This window comes from Hesperophylax consimilis, chromosome 14, assembly GCF_061612785.1.
Source record: "Hesperophylax consimilis isolate HC1 chromosome 14, BYU_Hcon_1.0, whole genome shotgun sequence".
Lineage (NCBI taxonomy): Eukaryota > Metazoa > Arthropoda > Insecta > Trichoptera > Limnephilidae > Hesperophylax > Hesperophylax consimilis.
In genome coordinates this window covers 9,755,142-9,778,125 of record NC_142849.1, presented here as the reverse complement: position 1 = coordinate 9,778,125, position 22,984 = coordinate 9,755,142, and the positions used below count along the sequence as shown (strand labels likewise).

Here is a 22,984-nt window from a genome sequence, read left to right as displayed (position 1 = left end):
AAGTCATATTATTACATCGAACTTGAGGTGATTTGTCACAAAAACAGCCTCTTATTACTATTATTACAAATTTACTTTGAATACCTGAATTTGAGGGGGCGGCCACTGAACTCAAAATTACAAAGGAATTTATAAATTTGGTTTTCAAAGTTCCTTGGATTTAGTAGTTAAGAAAATTTTTCCATAAAGTGCCCGCCGAAAACTATGTTTTATAATAATAGCTAGTTGTGTCAAATATTGATGACTGGTTTTATATTTTACCTATGTGCAAATTTACATTAATGGTCGAAGAATACAAGCCAAGCTTTATTCTGAATCAGCTAAAAGCTTTTTTATTGCTGCGGTAGACAATAATAATTATTCAAACTTGTGTTCCATGTTGTCTCATTTCCATAATTTTCTTTAGTCAATGCTGAACTCTTGAGAAATACAGAACATTCTCATATTCGCCAACATCTTTTTGATAAAATGACTAATATCAGCATCATTTGATTAATTCAGATCATAAAACTTCACTCAATAATTTGCAGTTTAGTATTGCTTGTGTTGGTTCACTCACTGATTAACCCTTTGCAATGGTCCATGGCAGGATGTGTTTTATAGCAGTGTCTTTTATTTATATGCATTGTGCCAACCTCTGTCGATTAGTTTCCTCTGTATGTTGGGTAAGCACCAGATAATATTGTAAAAATATTGGGGTTGGTACTTTCTTAGTAGATTTTCTTTCGCATTTGAATGTGTTCCATTTTGAAGTGTAATTCAAAAAGCTAATTTGGTTTTGAGACATGAATTATTGGAGGGAAAACAGTTAAGGTGGAAAAAAATTGTATGGAAATAGTGGGGATATTAGAAATGATTTGAGATTGGTTTTAGTTTAAATTAATGTACTGTGGAAATGAAATTGTAACTAGTCTAATATAAAATTTCTCCAAGCTACACTATTTATTACATGAAAATAACTTCAAATCAATTTGCTGTTTGATTCATACTATAGGAGGAGGCCGTAGGCCACAGACATTGCTATTATTTACTGAAATATAATCCTCATTGGTCTGCTAATATGTTTCAAGTAAATATTTTTCATAATTTGGTTTTGAGTGCGGAGTTGTTCAATTCAAAATTCTAACGATGTTTTTTCTTTGGTCTAGATCTTACTGGAGCATGGTGCCGGCATCAACACGCACTCCAACGAGTTCAAGGAGTCAGCGCTCACGCTAGCCTGCTACAAGGGCCACCTGGACATGGTGCGCTTCTTGCTGGCGGCCGGCGCGGACCAGGAGCACAAGACGGACGAGATGCATACGGCGCTCATGGAGGCGTCCATGGACGGCCACGTGGAGGTGGCACGCCTACTGCTCGACAGCGGGGCCCAGGTAATACTTTTCTCTCCTGCTATTTAACCCTCAGGATCCGAACAACTACAATAGCAGTTCAGCGAAATCATGACTTCCTTCAGGTGCACTGCAATGTGCAGTGTGCAGAACTAGGTTTTAGAAGTTTTTTGAACGCATTTTAATACTGTCCATGAAAATTCCTAAGTAAAATATTGATATTGTAGATGTCTGTCAATTATTTCATATATAATTTTCAATATTATATTTGTCTTTGAGATATTTACAAAATATTACCCGGCTTCTAAGGGTTAAAGACAATCTGTCCAAATTTCCTTACTCTACTGCCGTACTCTTCTCTTTTCTGTAAGCCTGGTATTTCAAGGGATATTTCAAGGGGTATCTGTCTAACTTTCCTTAGACTATTGACGGCCTCCATGGTCGAGGGGTACCGCTCTCGACTAGCAAGCTGTAGGTCGCGGGTTCAAATCCCAGGGTGCGCAAGTAAACATTATTTGATAAATTTGTGTTATTTCACAATTTATTAATTTAAAAATAATATATAGTATATTTGTGGCACATTCCAAAGTGGAAGGCACTCTCAGTATCGCCTGGTGTAAGACCACCATTCAGAATTGAAACGTTGGTTGAAATGGCTTTGGCCGTGTTTAGTGATCAGATCTGAATAGCCAGGTACTTCCCCGTCTTTCAAACCTCCTCCCCTTCCCCACTATCTTCAGCCTCACAACATACTGCCATTGGGGACACCATAGTCTCACTGGCTCCAGACAGTTGGGAACAGTTGGGACTCTTGTACTCCCGATACAATACTTCAAGGGGATTCCGTATAAGTTTCCTTTGTTAGATGCTCCTATTTGCATTACTCCTGGTACACATTTCAATGAGAATCAATCAAAGACATACAATGCATGTGATTTGATAGAATTTTTCCTACAATAATCTGTTTTTGCATATGAGGTCTTCTTTGAACTAGAATTATTGAAAACGTCGGTTATTCTATGATCTTCAACATCTATGTATCGTTGATTTTATACAATTGTACATAACTTTGATTTTGTAACGTAACAATTTCTTCCACTTCTATCTTCTTCTTTCATTTTGATCTTGGTGCAATATTTTGTTGACATCATTATCCATTGCCAATTTGGGTCCAAAATTGTTCATAGATTGTATTTCTCTATCCTACCGGTGACAGTTCTGTTTCAGATTGTACTGGTTGTGTGTCTTCTATCATTAGACCATCACTCTTTGATATTGTTCTGAATTTCTTGATGTAAGTCACTGGGAAAAAGTAATAATGAATGCGATACCCAACAACACTATACCTTCTTCAGACAATAACAATATACTTTTCTCCAGGTAAACATGCCAACTGACAGCTTTGAGAGCCCCCTGACTCTCGCTGCCTGCGGAGGTCACGTGGAACTAGCCATGCTGCTGATCGAAAGGGGAGCTAACATCGAGGAGGTAAGCAAACCAATTTTAACTTATATCTTTGTTCTAACCATATTTTGACCTTTTTCCATTGTATTTATTTTTGGCCAGACCAGTTTTACTCTGCTGCAGAGGTTTCCAAACTGGTTAGAGTTTTAAATTAACCTAGGATATTTATAACATCTGGGTCAGGGGTGTAAAACATTGATTATGTATAATATTGGAAGAGTTCATTGTTTGAAGGGTGTAAACTTGTTTAAAAATTACCCATTGTTTATTGCACTTTTTACCAGGAGATAATATCGGACTATCGTAGTCAGCATTTTTTACTGTAAATTTAGAATTTCTAACCTGAAATACTGCTATATCTATCCTGTAACAATGCGTTCAATTTGACCTATACCAGTCTATTATAATCTGACCTAACTTGACCTTTCCCGACCTGATTAAAGGTTAAAGGGGAGTAATAATTATAATTAACTAGTACCTCTTATTCTTTGCATTTTTCCAACTGAAAATATGTTTCTCTTGTGCTCAAAATACAGCTAAATTGTGGTATTTTTGCTAGGCAACCAAAATAGCTGATGTAATGCCAGTAACAAATGAATAATATTTATGTTAAACAGAACCGGGGTATTTGTACAATCTAGTTGCTGGTGCATTCCTTTGTAGATAAATGAATGACACATACAGGTGTTCAAAATAGCTTAGATAATTCACCAATCATTTTCCATGCTTTGCATAGTGTTTAAAATCTTTTCACTTAAAAAATAAACTACATGTCGATCCACATCTGTCCTAGTGGCTAAGAGATGAACAATACTTATTTTGTTATCTATATTATATTTTCACAGCCACATCTCGCTCGGCATGATGATTTTCAAGGGTAATCCACTACTTCTAAATAGGTATTCTAAACTCAAAATTTCATTGACCCCCAATATGATTATTGTAAAGCTGTAATTAATTGATCTCAATTAAAATAATCAGTTTGGAAGAAGAATCCATTAGTTTATTGCAGATAATATTATACATAATATATCCATAGACAACAGTGGGTAGACTAATTCAATAATCTCAGTAGGTAATCACTCTAGTGATGGGGGGTATTTACTAAATAAGTGCCACAAGTGCTCGAGATTTCCAGGCATTCGATTTTGGATTCGACCACGCTCATTCAAAAAATCATATCTCCCAATATTAATATTGAAACATATAAACTGCTTACTTTGGTTTAAAGCCAATGAATCCACCTATATTTCATCATTTATCCCATATTTGTAGGTTTTATAATTGAGATATTTGCGGGAATTTACAAATAAATTCTGAAAAAATCGTCTACATAAATTTATGCAGCCATTGCTCAAGGCCTAGAGCGATGAGACCTAAATATGGTTAGCCATTGTTTGACTGGTTAATGACTGGATAGAATTTAGGTTCAACTGCAAATGGGGGTCAATGGGTCAAATTAAGAAAGTGTTTTATGGTTGATCAAGAATTAAAACTGAATGGTTTTATTAAACGAATTCTGTATCTATTAATTGGATTTCGCTTAGAATTTTGGTTGCCTCAAGCGGGGTCTCCTGCAACTGTTTCCACAAACACTACCTCTGAAATGATCACAAACATGCAAAATGGGGGCGTGGCCGTCCACATTTTTGCTTGCAGACCAAATGTTTCTGTTTGCCGTGGCCGATTGAAAATATTCTCTGCCCAGGTGAAACAGGGAAGACTGGGGAGGGTATCGTTTCATTTTTGACAACCACCACGCGGTGCAGTCAGTTACAGAGCATAAATTGCACAAGTTTTTGAGGTTATGTCACTGAGTGAGCTTAATTAATAATTATGAGTTAAATAAGTTGTAAACGAATAATGTCTTCTGTTTCTATCATGAAGTCACCTTTAAATAAAATCTTTCAGGCTATTGATTAATTGTTTTTTTTTTAAAATAATTCATTTTAAAATGGTTCATTTAGCTCGTGTAAAAATCGCTAGTAGCCATTATTTATATAATAATCCCTGAAAACTATTAAAATTTCGAGGTAGTAAGTGCTGTCTATCTCGAAATCTGTGTTTTCTCCTTGATGTAGCCATCCACAATCTTATCGCTAAAACTGTAAGCATCTCTTCCTCATTAGTCTCATTAGAACTCATTTTGACATCCTTTGACGCCTACGTAATTATTTACATAGATGTCAAACATCAGGTGTGTGGTGCGTAGATACGCAGACCATAAATTAAATTGTATGTGGCCACACTCACTTGCTCCCCAATGCTTCAACAGAAGGGGGAGACAGAATGTGGATGAAAACAAATAATGTTTGCGCTAATTATGTGGTGATGTTTAAGGTATTGTTTGTGGTAACTGGTTGCAGGAGACCTGCCTTTATTATGCTATGGAAGCTATTATATTATGTCAACTACATATTAAATCTGTCAAATCAAAATAATTTGTAGACAAATTCTATTACAGTTTAATTTGTATCAGTCAACAAGCATAACCTTGGTTTAAACCTTTTTTAATTTTCGCTTTTTGTTAATCATTTTTGTACTAAAAACAATGTTTTATAGTTTCCTATATTTAAAAATGTGCATCTAACGAAAATGCATTTGTCATAGCTGAGGTCATTAACCCTTACTTGAGTTATTTACTTTATCAGCAAAAAGTCTAGTGAATGACTTGAATTATCAACAAAATTTTTTTGCCATTTCACACAAAATCAATTGAATTAACATTTTTTTGGCAAATATAAAAGTTAATGACCAAAGAAGCAGTTTATTATATCGGGGATTATTAAAAATAAAAGACTGTTGACTCCGAGCTATGACGTTTATTGACTGCCCGCACACTCGTTATAATCTCCCACGTGACGCATCAGGACTGCCAACATGGCCATACATAACATCCTTTCCTCCTTTATTTTTTTTTTTTACAATACCAAATAAAACTTAAACATAATCACTATGACTAAATCTGACAGGAGGTTTCACCAATCTGCCAGCCCTAGTTACTACATCAGTTTTCCCACTAGTGCTGGGTAAAGGCTCACTATCATTTTTATTTTCTTGACTTCCCAAGTCATACCATTTATCGGGATTTTCATAATTTGATTTTAACTTAATGCAACTTTTTTTTATTTGGTTAACATGGACCTTTTTTACCTCTCCTCCGATTAAAAGAATTAAATACACCCATGAACTTAATTTTAACTTAATAGTTCCCTGAACCCATTTTATAGGACCTTTCAAATGTCTTAAGTATACCAATACATTATCATTTTCCTCATACTCTGTCAATGCATTTTTACTTGATTGCTTACTTTTATTTACATTATTTTCTTCTGTCAAAACATGAAGAGGTGTACGTGGCTCATACGAAAATATTTTAGCCATAGGAGACAAACCCGTGACAGAAGTAGGGGTGGAACGATAAGTATACAAACAATCTATTAGACGTTGAGCTGGTGACAAAAATTTTGAATTTTTTGAAAACATAAATTTAATTAAAATCTTTTTGAATGTTTGAACAGATCGTTCTGCTAATCCATTTGACTCGGGATTATATGGTGGAGAAAATAATAATTTAATAGATTTTTCTTTACAAAAAATAGAAAATTCTTTACATGAAAATGGAGGACCGTTATCACAAACAATAGTTTTCGGAAACGCAAATCTGGAAAAAACTTCACTTAATTTTGATAACAAATCCGAATATTTAGTATTTTTCATATAAAAACATTCTATCCACTTTGAATATGAATCACAAACTAACAAGTATTTGGAACCTTTTAAGTCAAAAAAATCCAAATGGACTCTTTCCCATGGACTTTCAGCAATAGGCCAATTATGACGCACATTTTTGTTAGCTTTTTGTACCGACTGACACATTTCACATCTAGAAATAATATCTTCAATATCTTGATTCATACCTAACCACCAAACATAAGAACGAGCAAGAATTTTTGATCTGACTATACCAGGATGACCATAATGTATTAAATTTAAGACTTTAGACTTAAGAGATTCTGGTATTACAATTCTGTCACCAAATAAAAGACATTTTCCCTTGACCGACAGTAAATTTCTGAACTTGAAATATTTTTTAATTTCTGGACTTGACAAGTTTTCAATCCAACCGATTGAAACATACTTAATGACTTTAGATAACATTTCATCTTTTTCAGAATGACTTTCAACTTCTGAAAATGGAATTAAGGGTGTTGACATGTATACAAAATTACATTCCTCTACATTAAATTGTTGTTCACTTGGCAAACGTGACATCACATCAGCTTGAGGAATTTTCAGTCCATTTTTAAAAACTAATTTATAATTGTACGCGGACAATATTATAGACCATCTTATGAGACGTGATGCAGCTAAAACGGGGACTTTTTTATCTTCGGCAAATAAAGACAACAATGGAGCATGATCAGTATATATAGTAAAATGACGACCAATTAAATATTTATGAAATTTCTTGATTCCAAAAATAACAGCAAGGGCTTCCTTGTGCAATTGGCTATAATTTCTTTGAGCTGAATTTAACGTTGCAGACTCAAAAGCTATAGGAAATTCTTGATTCTTTACGACATGACTTAAGACACATCCGACACCGTATGCACTGGAGTCGACTGTAAGACACAATGGTTTTGACGGATCAAATAAAACTAACATAGTTTTATCTGACAAGAGAGACTTACTATTTATAAATGCTTTTTCGCATTCATCAGACCAACACCATTCTACATTCTTTCTTAATAAATTATGGAGTGGTTCTAGTACAGTAGGACACATAGGAATAAAATTCCTATAAAAATTCAACATTGACAAATACGATTTTAGTTGAGTAACATTTTCTGGACACCCAGTAGACTTAATTTTCTCAACTTTCGACAAAGACGGACTTTTGCCTTGACCTGACAAAGTAAAACCTAAAAATTCAAAAGAAGATACAAAAAATTCACTTTTTGACACATTAATTTTTATATTAAACTCATTTAACTTTGACAAAACTTTTTCTAAAGTATTACAACACTCCGTTTCATCTTTACCACCTACACAAATATCATCAATGTATGCAGCACAGTTTTTTATGCCTCCCAAGACTGTATCAATGACCATTTGAAATGTGGCAGGAGCCGATGACAACCCAAAAGGTAAACGATTGTAAACATATAAACCATTACATGTATTAATTGTAAGTAATTCTTTACTAGAATCTGACACAGACAACTGTAAATATGCATTTGTTAAGTCTAATTTACAAAATACTTGACAACCTGAAAATTTATTAAAAATATCCTCTGGACGTGGAATAGGATATTGATCAATTCTCAATTGTGGATTAACTGTAGATTTTAAATCTGCACATAAACGTATTTTTCCATTTTGTTTTGGTACACAAACTATTGGAGAAGACCAAGTACTATATTTAACTTTAGAAATTATGCCTTCGCTTTCAAGACGATCTAGCTCTTGGCATACTTCTGCACGCAGTGCATAAGGGACCTCATATGCTTTGTGGAAAACAGGAGTTGAATTATTTTTTAAACTTAAATTTACCGAAAACTCTTTAATTGGTATGTCGTTATTCGTTTTAGAAAAAGAATTTAAATATTTTTGTGACAATTTTTCGACAATGTTTGATTTATTTTTTCCACTGACAGACACTGAATTTACAGTATTATCATTACCAATATTTGACATAAAAGAATTTATAAATGTATTTTCCCAAGACGGATTCAAAACATTTATCCAATTCCTACCAAGAATAGCTTCAGACGATAGATTTTTAATAACTAATACTGGTAAATCCACGACCAATTTAGAATCATCTTTTACACTTACTTTTGCAATAAAAAATCCAAAACAATATAAATTTTGACTATTTGCTGTAAACAAATTACCATAGAACTGACTTAATTTACAAGTTTTGAAAAATTTTATGTACATTTTGTGACTTATCAAGGTCGATGAACTCCCTGTGTCAATCATGAAGGACATTTTCCTACCGTTTACAAACAAATCAATATTAGCTGTTTCAGACACGGACATATTTAAAACATTTATATTACCCACACATTTTACATGATTAATAACAATTGATTTTACACTAGAACAAAATTTTGACGTATGACCGTATGTATTACACTTGTAACATTTCCAATTCCTTGACGGACATGACTCTGGTTGATGACTGATAAAACACCTCTCGCATCTTTTTCTGGGATTTCCACGTGATGGAGATGAAATACGACTTGATGACATTGAACTCCTTTGACCTTGTTGCGGACTAGTACTCCTTTGATGTGACGTTTTCGGCTTTACTTCGAAAACTCCCGATGAAAGATCTTCTTTGTGTAATATTTCTGCAGAACAACTTACTGTCTCCATATTCTTCACAATTTTTTTTGCTTTTTCGAAACTCAGCGATTCATCTTCAGACAGTAATCTTATAGTCATGGCTTCATTTTTCACACCGCACACCAATTTATCCCTCAAGGCTTCATCCAGAAATGCTCCAAAATTACATGATATTGACAGACTTTTTATTTCTGAAATGTAATCATCAATTCCCTCGTTCGACTGTTGCTGACGATTATAAAATTTATATCTTTGGGCGATCGTACATTTTTTTTCTTCATATTTATTTTGAAGTGTTGTTACAATCTCGTTATAAGTTAACTCTTCAATATTTTTTGGATGAACTGTTTCTTTTAAAATTTTATATTTTTCCGCACCAATAATTATACAAAGATAACCAATTTTCTCTTTGTCCGTAATATTAATTATTTTTAAATAAATTTGAACACGTTCTAAAAACATTCCGAAGGTTTCACAACTCGACTCGTATTGCGGCACTGGCAAAGTACTCGTAGACATGTTAAAATGATTGAAAAAAACACAGACGCAATCACTGTTTTACACTGGACTATTAAATGAATATTACTCGTTTTTACATTAAACTTTTTAGATTATCCTCGTCGCCAATTATTATATCGGGGATTATTAAAAATAAAAGACTGTTGACTCCGAGCTATGACGTTTATTGACTGCCCGCACACTCGTTATAATCTCCCACGTGACGCATCAGGACTGCCAACATGGCCATACATAACACAGTTATAAAAAGATTGCAATGATTTCTGTGTCGTAATTCTCAATGTCAGCATTTAAACTGCAATGCAATCATAATCTGCATTGCATTATGTACTTATACTTTTGGGGCTTAGTGCTAGTACCAAAGTTGATTTTGTTTAGTACACATTTTTCTCTAAAGTTTTTCATTTTTACAACTACTGATACTCCGAACATAATACAGCTGAAAGATATAGACGACCATGCTAATTTTGAGATTAATACTGTCCATCTCAGAATCGACAATGTCTAGTGAGGCAGATAACGTAAATTTACAAGGAAAAATTAAATGAAAAATCAACGCCCGCATTGCCGGCAATGTCGAGTGAAGTCAAATAAACAATGAACAACCTACATTAAAAAAGCTTACAAAAGAAATCATGCAGTTTTTTTTTTTTTCATTAAAATGTCAATAAGGTTTACCTGACTCCCAGAGGCTTGCCACGAATGGGCTAGACATTGATGGAAAGGTCCAAATATATTATTGTGGTCATTTTTCTTAAACACACATTTAGCTCTTTTGACGGCTTAATTATTTATTTCCTAGTTGGGAATGTGTGTTATGTCTTCTCTGGACTGAATTAATCTGTGATTATCCAGGTGAACGACGAAGGCTACACCCCCCTGATGGAGGCGGCCAGGGAGGGCCACGAAGAGATGGTGGCTCTGCTCTTGAGCCAAGGAGCTAACATCAACGCTCAGACCGAGGAGACGCAGGAGACGGCTCTGACGCTGGCCTGCTGCGGGGGCTTCTTGGAGGTAAATACATACTCCATCACACAAACTGTATCCATCCTTGGACATTAACCTGTTAACCGGGCGGGACGTATAAATACGTCAAACGTAAACAGTATCGGGTACGCGTAGGACATATGTATACGTCCTTGTTGCGCCCTGGAACGAGCGGGACGTATATTTCAGAGCATTTCACACGGAAATTGAGTTTTAAATTTTTATATATTTTAATTTTTTAAACTCGATGTTTCTCTTTTATCTGTGGGCTTTTGTTTATTGTTCTGTAATTAAAACCTTTTTTATATTTTTTGTAATCTTTATAATTGTTTGTAAAATTTCTAGTTTTTTAATTTGATGTTTTCATTTTTATAATGCATAAATGAAAAAAAATAATAATATGAAATTACGTCCTCCTGGCGTGACGTACTGGTACGTCCTAGTGAAGGAGTTCGCACCCGTTATATGCTGCATAATTCAAAACGGAATTCCCCGGTTAACAGGTTAAAGGCTTGGAATATTCTGTCACTCATATTCAACATGCTATAACTTTAAAACTAGGGTAGTTGGTCAAATATTTTTTCGTTCAATAACTGAGCAAGTATAAAAACAATACGTTGCGACAGTTGCCGGATTTTCAGTGAGTATTCGAAATTATTTTGTCGTACACGCCAATTGGCGGGTGCGGAGTTGGCAGTGAACCTATTAAAAGATATTTTCATTCCACTATAATGAGCACATCTCGTCTTTGATGTTTTGATTCAAGTTTAGTCTGTAAGTTTCTATTGATCATAATTAATCAAAGTTTTTTTGAAGCTGTTTTCAAATTTCATGCATTGTTCCGTCAAATTTTTAAAATCTGCATTTTTCCGTTTCTGGTTAAATTATATTTGATGAATCTAGCTTTGTTATTTCCTTGGTTTGGTGTTTACTATACTAGTCCCAGCGAGAGATCGTACGTGACGTCATCGTTTTAGGATCTTCAGTCTTTTTTGTTTTCAAACTAGATGTAGGACAAGGAAGAGGACAAAGGTTGATGAAGTCCGCACAAGCTCTCGCTGGAACGTAGTTTATCACTATTTATGTATTTTCTCGAGTTTTAAGTGATTCAGGGTAAAATCCATTAAGTCAAAGCACAGTTTACACGTGTTATCCATGTACTATAAATGTGCACTGTTTCCAGGTGGCGGACTTTCTGATAAAGGCAGGCGCCGACATGGAGCTGGGCGCGAGCACGCCGCTTATGGAGGCTTCGCAGGAGGGCCACCTGGAGTTGGTACGCTACTTGCTGGAGACGGGCGGGGCAGATGTGCACGCGCAGACGCAGTCGGGCGACACAGCGCTAACTTACGCGGCGGAGAATGGCCACACGGACGTGGCTGACCTGTTGCTGCAGTACGGCGCTGATCTGGAGCACGAGTCAGAAGGGGGCAGGACGCCGCTCATGAAGGTAACCTTCGCCAGACACCGCTGAGAGACCTATCGTTACCTCTTTTTGTGTTTACGTGCCTTTGCTTTTATACTCCTCATTTTATACTATGTAGGATGTTGCTAGTCCGTTATTAATCCGTTAATTCCAAAGAGTATACAAAATTAATTATTTGTTTGGTGTAGAAAGTTACAATTTGATAAATGCTGCTGACCGGAAAAAATATATCTATCCAGAATCTTCATCAAAATGGTTTGATGGGAATTAAAAGTTTAAATTATCCCAAAATATATTAAACCTTACTCTGCTTTTTAAAGACGATTGACTAGAAAACTACAGGTCTTTCTTGAAAACTAATGGTCTGAGAAGAGTAAAAATATTTCTAAGGTCGTGCTGAATGGTATTCATGCTACTTTAGTGGAAATGATAATTCCTTATGTAAATCCTGCTAATGTAATTTGCAGGCATGTCGGGCGGGCCACCTCTGCACCGTGCAATTTCTGGTGGGCAAGCGCGCCAACGTGAACCGCACCACCACTAACAACGACCACACGCCTCTCAGCCTGGCCTGCGCCGGTGGTCACCAGGAGACGGTCAAGTTCCTGCTGGCACACTCGGCCGACCCCTTCCACAAGCTCAAGGACAACAGTACCATGCTAATTGAGGCGGCCAAGGGGGGCCACACACCCGTGGTGCAGTGCCTGCTGGACTACCCGCACTCTATCATGATGGCGCCTGCACCCCCCCCACCTCCTCCGCCCCTGCAGATCATACCTGGAGGTGAGGAGCTTGATTGTAAATATATTGCTTTTTCTATTACTTATGGTGTATGGGATTTTTTAACAGGTCCATCCAGTCCGCACAACGCACCTAAACTATTCCCAACTAGCAAATCACTGTACGCAGACCACACAGCTGTTGGGTTGCGTGCCCCATATGCTTTGCGAGTACATATAAATTTAAATGTGTCGCATTCAGGGGCACCTAGCATCGAAACATCACCCTTTTAAGAGTTAAGCAGTCACATCTATGTTGTACACGGGCACTTATAGCTGACATGTACCCGGAGTTTCTCAAATTTTCTCTACTTTCTATAAATATAATATGCATGTATTATATATGTATATCTTTTCTTTTTCCGGAAGTTTTTTATATATATATATAAACCTTTCGGAAGAAATTCTCTAAATGATCAATAATGTCAAAATCAGTTGCGCAGTTTAGAAGAACTAAGGGCACAAACAGACAGACGTGGATGGCGACTTTATTTTATACTATTTTAACACATTTCTGGTGGGTATTTTTTGCGCTGGTGCTACGCTGTCTCCGGGCGAAAATAAGAGTCCCGCGTGAATTTCTTTAATTTTGTTTTAAATAGCTATATCTTCGAAATAATTAGAAAATTTTAATCAAAATTTCTAAGTAGTAACTCGGCATACCCCAAGCTGTAAAAGTACTAAACGAAAATCGAATATTATTTGAAATGTAACTCAATTAACCTTGTATGTTTATTACGGTCCCCCCATCGGTATTTGCCCATACCTGCTTTCTTTAAATACGCCCGACATCTCTCACACGCTTGCACACAGGAGTTGAGTGGGTGCGGAACGGAGAAAGATATTCAAATCGGGTTTCAAAGTAATAAAAAATCATTCGAGAAATTGAATTGTTACAATAATGAAATATTTTAACTAAATAATATACTATCCTTTTGTTGAAATACCGATGTAAATGAAAGGCACGAAGATAAATATAAAAAAAAAAGACTTGCATTACGATTCGATAATTATGTACATATAGTTGGGGACCCTTACAAAAAGATTGGTATATAATATTCATATAAAAACATTGAATAATTCCATCTTTTCTGCCATTGAAATGAGGCCGGCGCAAAAGGTAGAACTACCCTTCTCGGCCTTAAGCATCAATCGACCGAACAGGTAGAATTACCTTTCCCGGCCGAAGTGTGTTAAGATATTAAATTTGCCGTGTGTAACTAACTACCTACTTTAAGTATTAATTAAATTATTTGCTAGTTGGGAACATCTCATAAGCTAGTGAAGCCTGGATGAAGCTACATTATTTTTATATGTCAAAGGAGAAATTAGAAGATTTTGCTGAGTTTTTTTTTAACAGCTTGCTTAGTGGCTACTAAAAATTATCTACAGTTGGAGTATTCTCTATACAAATAATTTGATTTGATTGAATTAAATGCAGTTGACCCGCGGTAATCCAACAAATGTTTTGCAAGGCGGTGTAGTACTGCCACCGATCCCTTGTAGTCCTGAACTTTTTTGAAAAGGAGTACCTTGTAAACCAACAAATTACACACTCGTAAAAATGGTAAGATCAAATCTATATGTACTACATAATATACTATATTTGATAATGACTCTATTTAGGATGCAACATTAGAGAGTTTTTCTCCCGTCACAGTCATCAAACGTATTGCATGACGACTATTGAAGCGTTCCAACCATCCCTTGCTAGGTACAAAGTCGTTATTTTCATGGCCAATATCAGTCCAAAGTATGCCTGTTTTTATTTCCTGAAGAAACCACACGTACAAAGCTTCTTCAACCGCTAGATTTTCAGCTTTCTTGAGTGTCTGCCTCTTGCCTGGCCCACAATCAGTGGTTGACACGAACTTTTAAATCCGCATAGGTAATAAAAAAAATTTAAATCATTCAAATAAGATTATTTCTCTAACATTCCAATTTAGATATCTCAAAACTTGTTCATGTGGATTGGTGACTTTATCCTGAAGAGCAACGTGATGACACATAAAAATAGCCTACCAGGTTTAACATTTTCTTTTAAGATTGATAAAAAGCGACCTCATTTTTAGTTGTTATTATTTAAATTTTCTCTGAAATTAAGTAAAACAATTAACATTCAATCACATTAGTTTCACATTAGAAATAGGCCAATATTTCGAGAAAATCCCAAAGTAATCCATATGAATGATATACTTCTCAAAAATTCATTAATTTAATCATTGAAGACAACATTAACAACTCTCGAAGAAAAGACAGACAAAGATTCAATTCCTGGGTTCGATTCCTAGATGTCATTGAATCTTTTTCTGCCTTTTCTATTTAACATATTTCTTTTCAGAGCCGTTCATTTTGTCTTTAATGATTCAATATTACAATTTAAGGTTTTACTCATTACATTATTCCACAAATATTAATTAATCATTTTTTTTTTTACTGACACCTCTAAATTCTAGGACATTCTACACATTGCAGAGCGAGTAAGGTAGGCCTATAATTTAATAGAATTACACATCGCAGTTGGTCGCAATCTAGGGAGGGTTAAGGGGTAATAAAAGCGTAAGGCAATAAAAGCGTTTGGGCAGCACACCACATAATTGTTGTTACAATATCTGACTAATATTGTAATTGTTTTTTAATAGTGGAGATCGGCACCGGGGTGGTGGGGAGTGCGGCTGTAGGAGAGGAAGGGGTGGTGCCCGTGGCGGGAGGGATGTACTCCCCCATGGGCTTCCCCCGCTCCCTGCAGCCGCTGGTGCCCATTCCCCAACACCTGCTGCCCATGAATCCCGAGGAGGCCCAGTACTATGTTGAAGGTAGGCAATGCCTCTATTCAGGTCTATGGAATCCCCTCAGTGTGCTTGCTCATTCTCCCACCTTGTTTATCATTATAAATAAATGTTTTCCTTTTGTTCATCGACTGCGTACAACTGTGATGTGTAGTTCAATGTGACTGCAATGTGTAGTGTGAACTGATAGGATTAAAATGGTTTTCATTTTTATTTTCCAGCAAAACTAAATTTCAGTGTTACAGAACTTACATTTTCTTAATTTTTATTTTTTATTTTTTTCAGTTTTGGGAAATTTTGAAGTATTGGCCCTTTCTTTCGTAAATATTTTTATTTATACATTATGTTATAATAATTTGCATTAAATGATGAATGCATAGCTTTTTAAAAATAATTATGAGGTAGGTTTTTTCAAGGATTTATTATTCTCATTATACAGTCATTCGCTAAATCATGATGTCATGTGCATTGATTAATCACTTGAAAGTTACATCAATTCACACATGATGTTGACTACATGTTTCAGGCTGGAACGATGGCTTCCTGTACCTGTCCTCTCCGCAGAACGAGGGTCCTGACTCGCCGCCCGAGGTGGGCGCGGGCCCGGGAGGTGGCCCTCCTGCCCCCCCACAGCAGATGGTGGTGCAGCAGCACCAGCTGCAGCAGCTGCAGGCTCTCCAGCAGCAGCAGCAGCAGCAGGGCGTGCAGGCGGGCGGCGGACAGGCTGGTGGCAAGCACAAGATGGTGGTCCGCAAGTCCAGGATATCTCTGGCGCCCGCTGCCATGCAGGATATACTACTCCCCAATCTGGATTTGACACAGGTAAATACCACAATCTTGTTCTTTTTTGTACAAAACGACATGTGTAGACGACATCTCTCATCCGCAGGACTAAGGTCTTCCTCCTGTTGTTGTCATTGTTCACCAAACCCAACTCTTTTTGGGTTCGGCTAGCATTGAAGTAATTTAAAAATATGGACATATTTGTGGCAACTATCAGACAAATTTGCAGATCTGACATTTCTTTGGGTGGAATACAACACAAAGATGATCTTCTACCATAACCCCACATAACTTGTATAAATTACAAAAAAAAATCGTTAAATTATGATTTTCGTATCAGATTGGTGGCGAACACAGACGCGTATATAACAGAGGAAGTAGGAAATAAATTTGGCCCGGCAATATTGTTATAATATCGGTGGCCGAGCAAACTCACCTATTTTTCCCTTTTTTTTTTATAAAGAAACACAAACATTCCCGGGTTACGAATAACCTGATAATATTTGAAAATCTCCTACTACCACCACAGTAAGCTGAAAATGTTGCTTGTGTTGCGATGGAGGACTTAGCCAGCTGAGGAATTGCACACACTACGCCCGAGTGGGACCCAATTGCGATATCAACTCGGCCACCGACCGGTCGAACTGGTTGATTTATTAAACAATATGCAACATTGCATTACCAGTAACAATCAATCACTTATAACAACCTGTATCTTATCAATAATTGAATTTCTACAGGTGGTACGAATGCACCCAATGGGAACCGACAGTGAATCTGTAGCCCCCATTACGCAAACCCAAGATAAGAAACCATCTCGAGAAGAACAAATATTCCAAAAGCAACAAATATTGGAGGAACTCCAGGTAATTTAATTATTTCCTGTCATTTTGTTTTTATTTTATTTGAACACCGCAAGCTATATTATTGAAAATTGTCAATATTTGTTATTTATATTTGACAGCATTTTGTATTGTTTTTTTCCAGAGGGTGGAGAGAGAGTTGGCTGTGAAGGGGGCCAGTGGTCTCAGTCAGGTGGATGTGAACGCACCCATTCACAATCTGGAAATCCCCCCCAATCAAGGTAATCTACCAAACAACCAGTTCCTGCTGCCCTGATAACTAATATCCAAGCACTAATACATTTTATCATCTAATCTGTCCTGAAAAGACTGTCAATTGCCCTTATATTAATCCTTCTACTCCTGTTTTCACGATACATTAGAACCCCGTTAATTCGAAGCCCGATAAATCGAAAATTATCACGTAATTCGAAATTTTGCCAAAAAAAAATATTTTTTTCCGTACAGGAAAATTTATTCGTGTAATTCGTAAAAATACAATTTTTCCAAAAATAAATTATAAATTTCGTAATTCTGATTCTTGCAGACTCTCTTTCTAATTTGCGTTATTATTTTGTAAATCTACATCGATTTACACCGGAATGTCACATGTCACTTTGAATATCAAAATCTGCTGGACCGGATGGTATTCCTCCCATATTTTTAATAACTTGCATTGATAGTTTGATATATCCCTTACATAAACTTTTTAACAAATCCTTAGCGTCTGGCTGTTTTCCGGCTCTGTGGAAAAAGAGTTATTTAACGCCCATTCATAAAAAAGGCGACAAAAGCGATATATCTAACTACAGACCTATTTGTATTATGTCTGCTTTACCCAAACTTTTCGAGTCATTAGTATTAGATACCATTGTAAAACCTATCAACAATATTATTGTTCCTAACCAACATGGCTTTATCAGAGGTCGATCTACCTTAAGTAATTTAACTATCTACAATAATTACATATCTGAATCGCTCAGTCTGAAACAACAAGTGGATTCTATATACACCGATTTCAGTAAAGCATTTGATAAGGTTCGACATCATATTCTTATATCCAAACTCCGACTGTTAGGCATCAAAGGTAGTTTATTGACATGGATTATTAGTTACCTCAGCAATAGAGTTCTTTGTGTCAGGATTAATTTTATAGAATCCTATGTATTCGAGGCCACAAGTGGTGTCCCGCAAGGGTCCCACCTTGGCCCAATATTATTCTTAATATTCATTAATGACATTGTAAACATATTTAAAGATGTACAAGTCCTACTTTTTGCAGATGATCTAAAATTGTTTAAAAGAATACGAAATATATATGATTGCCTAATTTTACAAGCTAATTTAGATAAATTTTTTAAATGGTGCGAACAAAATATGTTATTTTTGAACATTGAGAAATGTCAAGTAATACGATTTTCCAGAACTCATTCTCATATCTTACATGAATATAATTTAAATAATGTTAAATTAACACCAGTATCACAAATTCGTGACTTGGGAGTTATATTCGAATCAAACTTAACATTCACAGCGCATATAGATGATATAACTAATAAGGCTTTAAAGATTCTTGGCTTCCTTTGTAGAACCCTAACTGATTTTAAGTCATTGGATTGCATGAAAACACTCTACATTTCACTAGTTAGAAGCCAAGTGGAATATAATTCACCTATTTGGTCTCCTTTCTATAAAGTACACTCTAACAAATTAGAACGGGTTCAACACAAATTTCTTAGGTACTTAAATTTCAAGCTTAAAATTCCAATAGAAAACATTAATTATGTAAATTTGATGAATGGACTTAATTTAATTACGCTGTCTGACAGAAGAACCATTTCAGACCTAATTTTATTATACAGAGTCATGAACAACCTTATTGACAGCCCTGCCATCGTTGCTGCTATTAAACTCTATGTACCGACAAGAAATACTAGACAAAATACAACATTCTTTTGCGACACATATAAAACCAACTATCAGTCAAACTCACTTACCAATAGGATGCATGATTTGGGCAACAAGTTTGGTGGTATTATAGATATATTCCATGATTCCCTTTATAATCTTAAATTCAAATTAAACCAACACTTTGTGGAATCATACAAATTATTGTAATAGATTTAACGATTAGATATGTTATTGTAATGTTTTATATTATATTTTGTTCTTTGTTATTGTTAAATATTATGTTGTTTAAAATGTTTCTTTACGCCATATTCTTCAAAAACTACTTGTATATTTTTTTAAAATTCTTCACTTTTATAACTCTTAGTATAAATTCTAACTCGATAACTTATGTAAAACTTATTTATAATCTATGTAAAAGCCCCTATGGGCGTATAACAACAACAATAAACAATAAACAATATCTGAGTTTGAAGGGCCGGCCTGAGCACAATCGGCTGAGAAAATTCGATTTACACAGGAATAAGTCGTATTATAACGAATTTACTCTGAACAACCTACCCGAATAGGGAGGGGCGGCCGAGGATCTCGATTTTCGATGATTTATTTTTCTTAATGTTTAAAAATTCCTGGGAATTCGTTAATTTGATTTTTGATATCCCGTGGATTTCGAATTAACAGGGTTTGTATCGGTAAAATTTCTGTTTTTTCTGAAATTATTGATAAAATGCTATTTTTTATCACCTAATCCTTTACCCACTCGGGCCTCTTACAAAATAAATGTCTCGAGCGACACAGATTTCCGGGCGTTTGGTTTAAGATTCGGCAACGCTCATTCTAAAAATCATACCTCTGAATATTAACACGAAAACATAAATTTAAAGCCAATTATAGCACCTATGTTAATTTCTATTTCACATTTATCCATGATTCATTAATCTTCTGTGATCATATAACTGTTCTCTTTTATTATTGAACAACGTCTGATGATATCTTTGCAGGTATGTTGCTTGCCAGTATGGGAGTAGCCCCCAGCTTACAAGAACTCCAAGACTATGCTCAAGGTATACCATTTTTTTTCTGAAACTAAAATAGATAAATGGTGCTTTTCGATTTATAAAGTACACTTAATCCGTTTTTTGGGAGATATTTCTCCCAGCCTGACATGGACTCGTAAAAGTCATGCTATCTCATTTTGTATTACGGTCAGATATATATATATTTTTTTATTATTTTAATATAGATCATATAGGTTACATACATACATATTTTGCAAAATATAATATTTAGATTCATAATTGGTCATGTATACCTTATCAGAAAAGAGGAGCTCTTGTGCCTGATAAGGGAGCCACGATTCTTACTTAGATTCTTAAATGTAAACTATATATAATAATATATATATTTTTTTACTATATATTTTTTTTACTCTAAATTTTTACTAATTTTTTTAACATTGTTAGAAAGAGAGAACACCATGCATTCAGTTTGGTTACTAAAGTTCACCATCGACGTTCCTGAAAATTTTTAAATAATTCTATATAAGTAAATGAAAAAAAGTGAAATGTTGTTTATGTTGTGTAAAGTAGTAATTACTGTTTACATGATAAAAAAACTATCAGTAACCGCCTTTAAAAGCTTTATTTATGATTGCATTCAAAATTTTTAATAGCATATGTCGATTTGTAATAATAAAATATGAAAAGAGTATTTCATCAGCTTTGAAAATAGTAGTTTATTTAAAAATAGTTCAAAAACAGCGAATCTATTTGAAATTGAATGTCAAGCGGAATATTTGACGACATGTTATTATTTAGTAGAGGCCCGAGGAATTAAAAGGATTTTAGCACTTAGGTGACTGATCCATTTGTCTGTTTGCAGGATTGAAGGCAGGCCGGCAGCTAGCGCGGCAGTACTCCACCGCATTCCAGATACCTCCGCACCAGTACACGTTGCCCACGTCGCTGCAGCAGCCACCCGTGCCGCAGCAGCAGGCACAGCAGCCCCCCGTCCCCCAAACGCAGCAGCAACTGCACCAGGTGCTGCAGCAACAACTGCAGCACCAACAGCAGGAGCAGCAGCAGCAGATGCAGCTTCAGCACCAACAGTTGCAGCAGCTGCAGCACTTGCAGCAGCAGAAGCAACAACAGCAGCAACAACAGCAGCAACAACAGCAGCAACAACAGCAACAGCAGCTATTCCAACCCGTTCAGCAGCAGCATCACCCCCCTCACCACACCACTCCCAACACCGCCAGCCAAGTCAGCCAGGTGAATCTTATTAACTATTTATATAAAGGATTGTCTGTGGTTGTGGCGGGCGGCGTGGATTTGATTTTTATACAGATCTACAATTTTTCCCAGATTGATGAAATTTTGCACACTTGACCACATGAAATTTCGAAAACTCTGCAAAAGCCCAGGAAATGCCGGGACTTCGCTTACTTTATGTTACAAAAAGCAAATGACTAAGATCACTGAAGAGAAAATCAATGGTTGTATGGTCTATACCAAGGCCAAATTGACGATTTTGAATCACTGGCGGGCCACTTCGGACGCAAAAAATACTATATGAAAACCGGTGTATTTTTGTTTAAAAAGTAAGTTCAACAGGTTAGATTTTTTCGTCGCTGATTCTCGTTCTGAGTAGCCCAAATAGCGATAAATCGCCTTCGCTGGCAACACTGGTGACCGCGCGCAAGCGGCATTGTTTGTTTTACCGCGGGCCTGCGACACTTTTTCAAATTGGCAGATTGGCGGGTTTTTTGAAAATGGTTTACGCGGGCCACTTATAATTTGTTCGCGGGCCACATTATGGCCCGCGGGCCTGGGGTTGGGCAGCCTTGGTCTATACCGATTAGAAAGAAAACTGATGTTGCCAATTTACATTAGAGCTTGCGACTCCTAGGCCCCCGAGAAGTAAAATTTTGATGTTTCATCTTAAGTTAGATAAAGTTGACCTTATTTGGGCACACAGACACATCCACAACACACTTTTATCTCTTCACTTAAAGAAGAAAAGGTTGTGGATTTTTCCAAACATTTTGTCCCCAACATCGTCCGGTTAAGATGCACCGTTTCAATTTGATTTTTTTTTTTTTTACAGAATACCGCCATCCAAGATCGACCGAAAGCGAAACCCGTCTCGAAGAAGGAAGGCAAGAACGGTCGCAAGGTGGCCGTCGCGCCCGTCACCGGCCCCGCGCCGCCTGTACTCCCGCAGCAGTCACAGGAGACGTCCCAGCTGCAGATGGCCACGCAACCGCCCGGAGCCACCCTGCAGCAGCAGATCACGCACGCCACCACCATCTACCCCCTGCAGCCGATGCCGTTGAACCTTCCCCAGCCTACCAGAAACCTCAAGGTATTGAATGCATCTCTTCTTTCATGCTTTCTGTCAACTAAAAATCTTGATTCTCTTTCATTCCCTGTTGGAAGATGATGACTTTCATAAGCTAAATTATCCACAATTTGGGACACAGGCGGAAGAATGACTTAGGTTAGGTTATTTTTACTCTAGTCAGTATAACAGAACTGGAGTCGCAAATATTTTATGCGAATCAGTTTTTGGATTTATTGTTATTATTTTTTTATTGTTTAACTAACGTTGACCATGTAACTTCTAGGTGTAAAAATTGATCAAAATTTAAAATGGACTGAGCATATAAACTATTTGTATAATAAAAAAGAAGTTATTTCTTCAAAACTATCAGGAGTGCCCTCAGTAAAAATGACTTAACAAAGATCTACATGGCTCTTTGCCAATCGCTCTTAGAATATGGTATAGTGCAAACGACAAT

General features: G+C 36.2%; 1 protein-coding gene across 10 annotated transcripts in view; it reads left to right on the top strand.

Moving 5' to 3' along the window:
* Positions 1-22,984, top strand: part of mask (multiple ankyrin repeats single KH domain) — a 93,649-nt gene that overhangs the window by 20,027 nt on the left and 50,638 nt on the right. For 7 of the 10 annotated variants that reach the window (XM_089639489.1, XM_089639486.1, XM_089639485.1 and 4 more), the window contains 12 exons: positions 1,149-1,373; positions 2,712-2,819; positions 10,527-10,685; positions 11,842-12,108; positions 12,552-12,882; positions 15,506-15,679; positions 16,179-16,474; positions 17,176-17,301; positions 17,423-17,519; positions 20,187-20,249; positions 21,067-21,455; positions 22,291-22,548. In XM_089639489.1, the coding sequence (XP_089495615.1) occupies positions 1,149-1,373; positions 2,712-2,819; positions 10,527-10,685; positions 11,842-12,108; positions 12,552-12,882; positions 15,506-15,679; positions 16,179-16,474; positions 17,176-17,301; positions 17,423-17,519; positions 20,187-20,249; positions 21,067-21,455; positions 22,291-22,548 (2,493 nt within the window). The remainder of the gene's footprint in view (positions 1-1,148; positions 1,374-2,711; positions 2,820-10,526; positions 10,686-11,841; positions 12,109-12,551; positions 12,883-15,505; positions 15,680-16,178; positions 16,475-17,175; positions 17,302-17,422; positions 17,520-20,186; positions 20,250-21,066; positions 21,456-22,290; positions 22,549-22,984) is intronic. The other 3 variants (XM_089639488.1, XM_089639493.1, XM_089639492.1) reach the window with 3 other exon arrangements.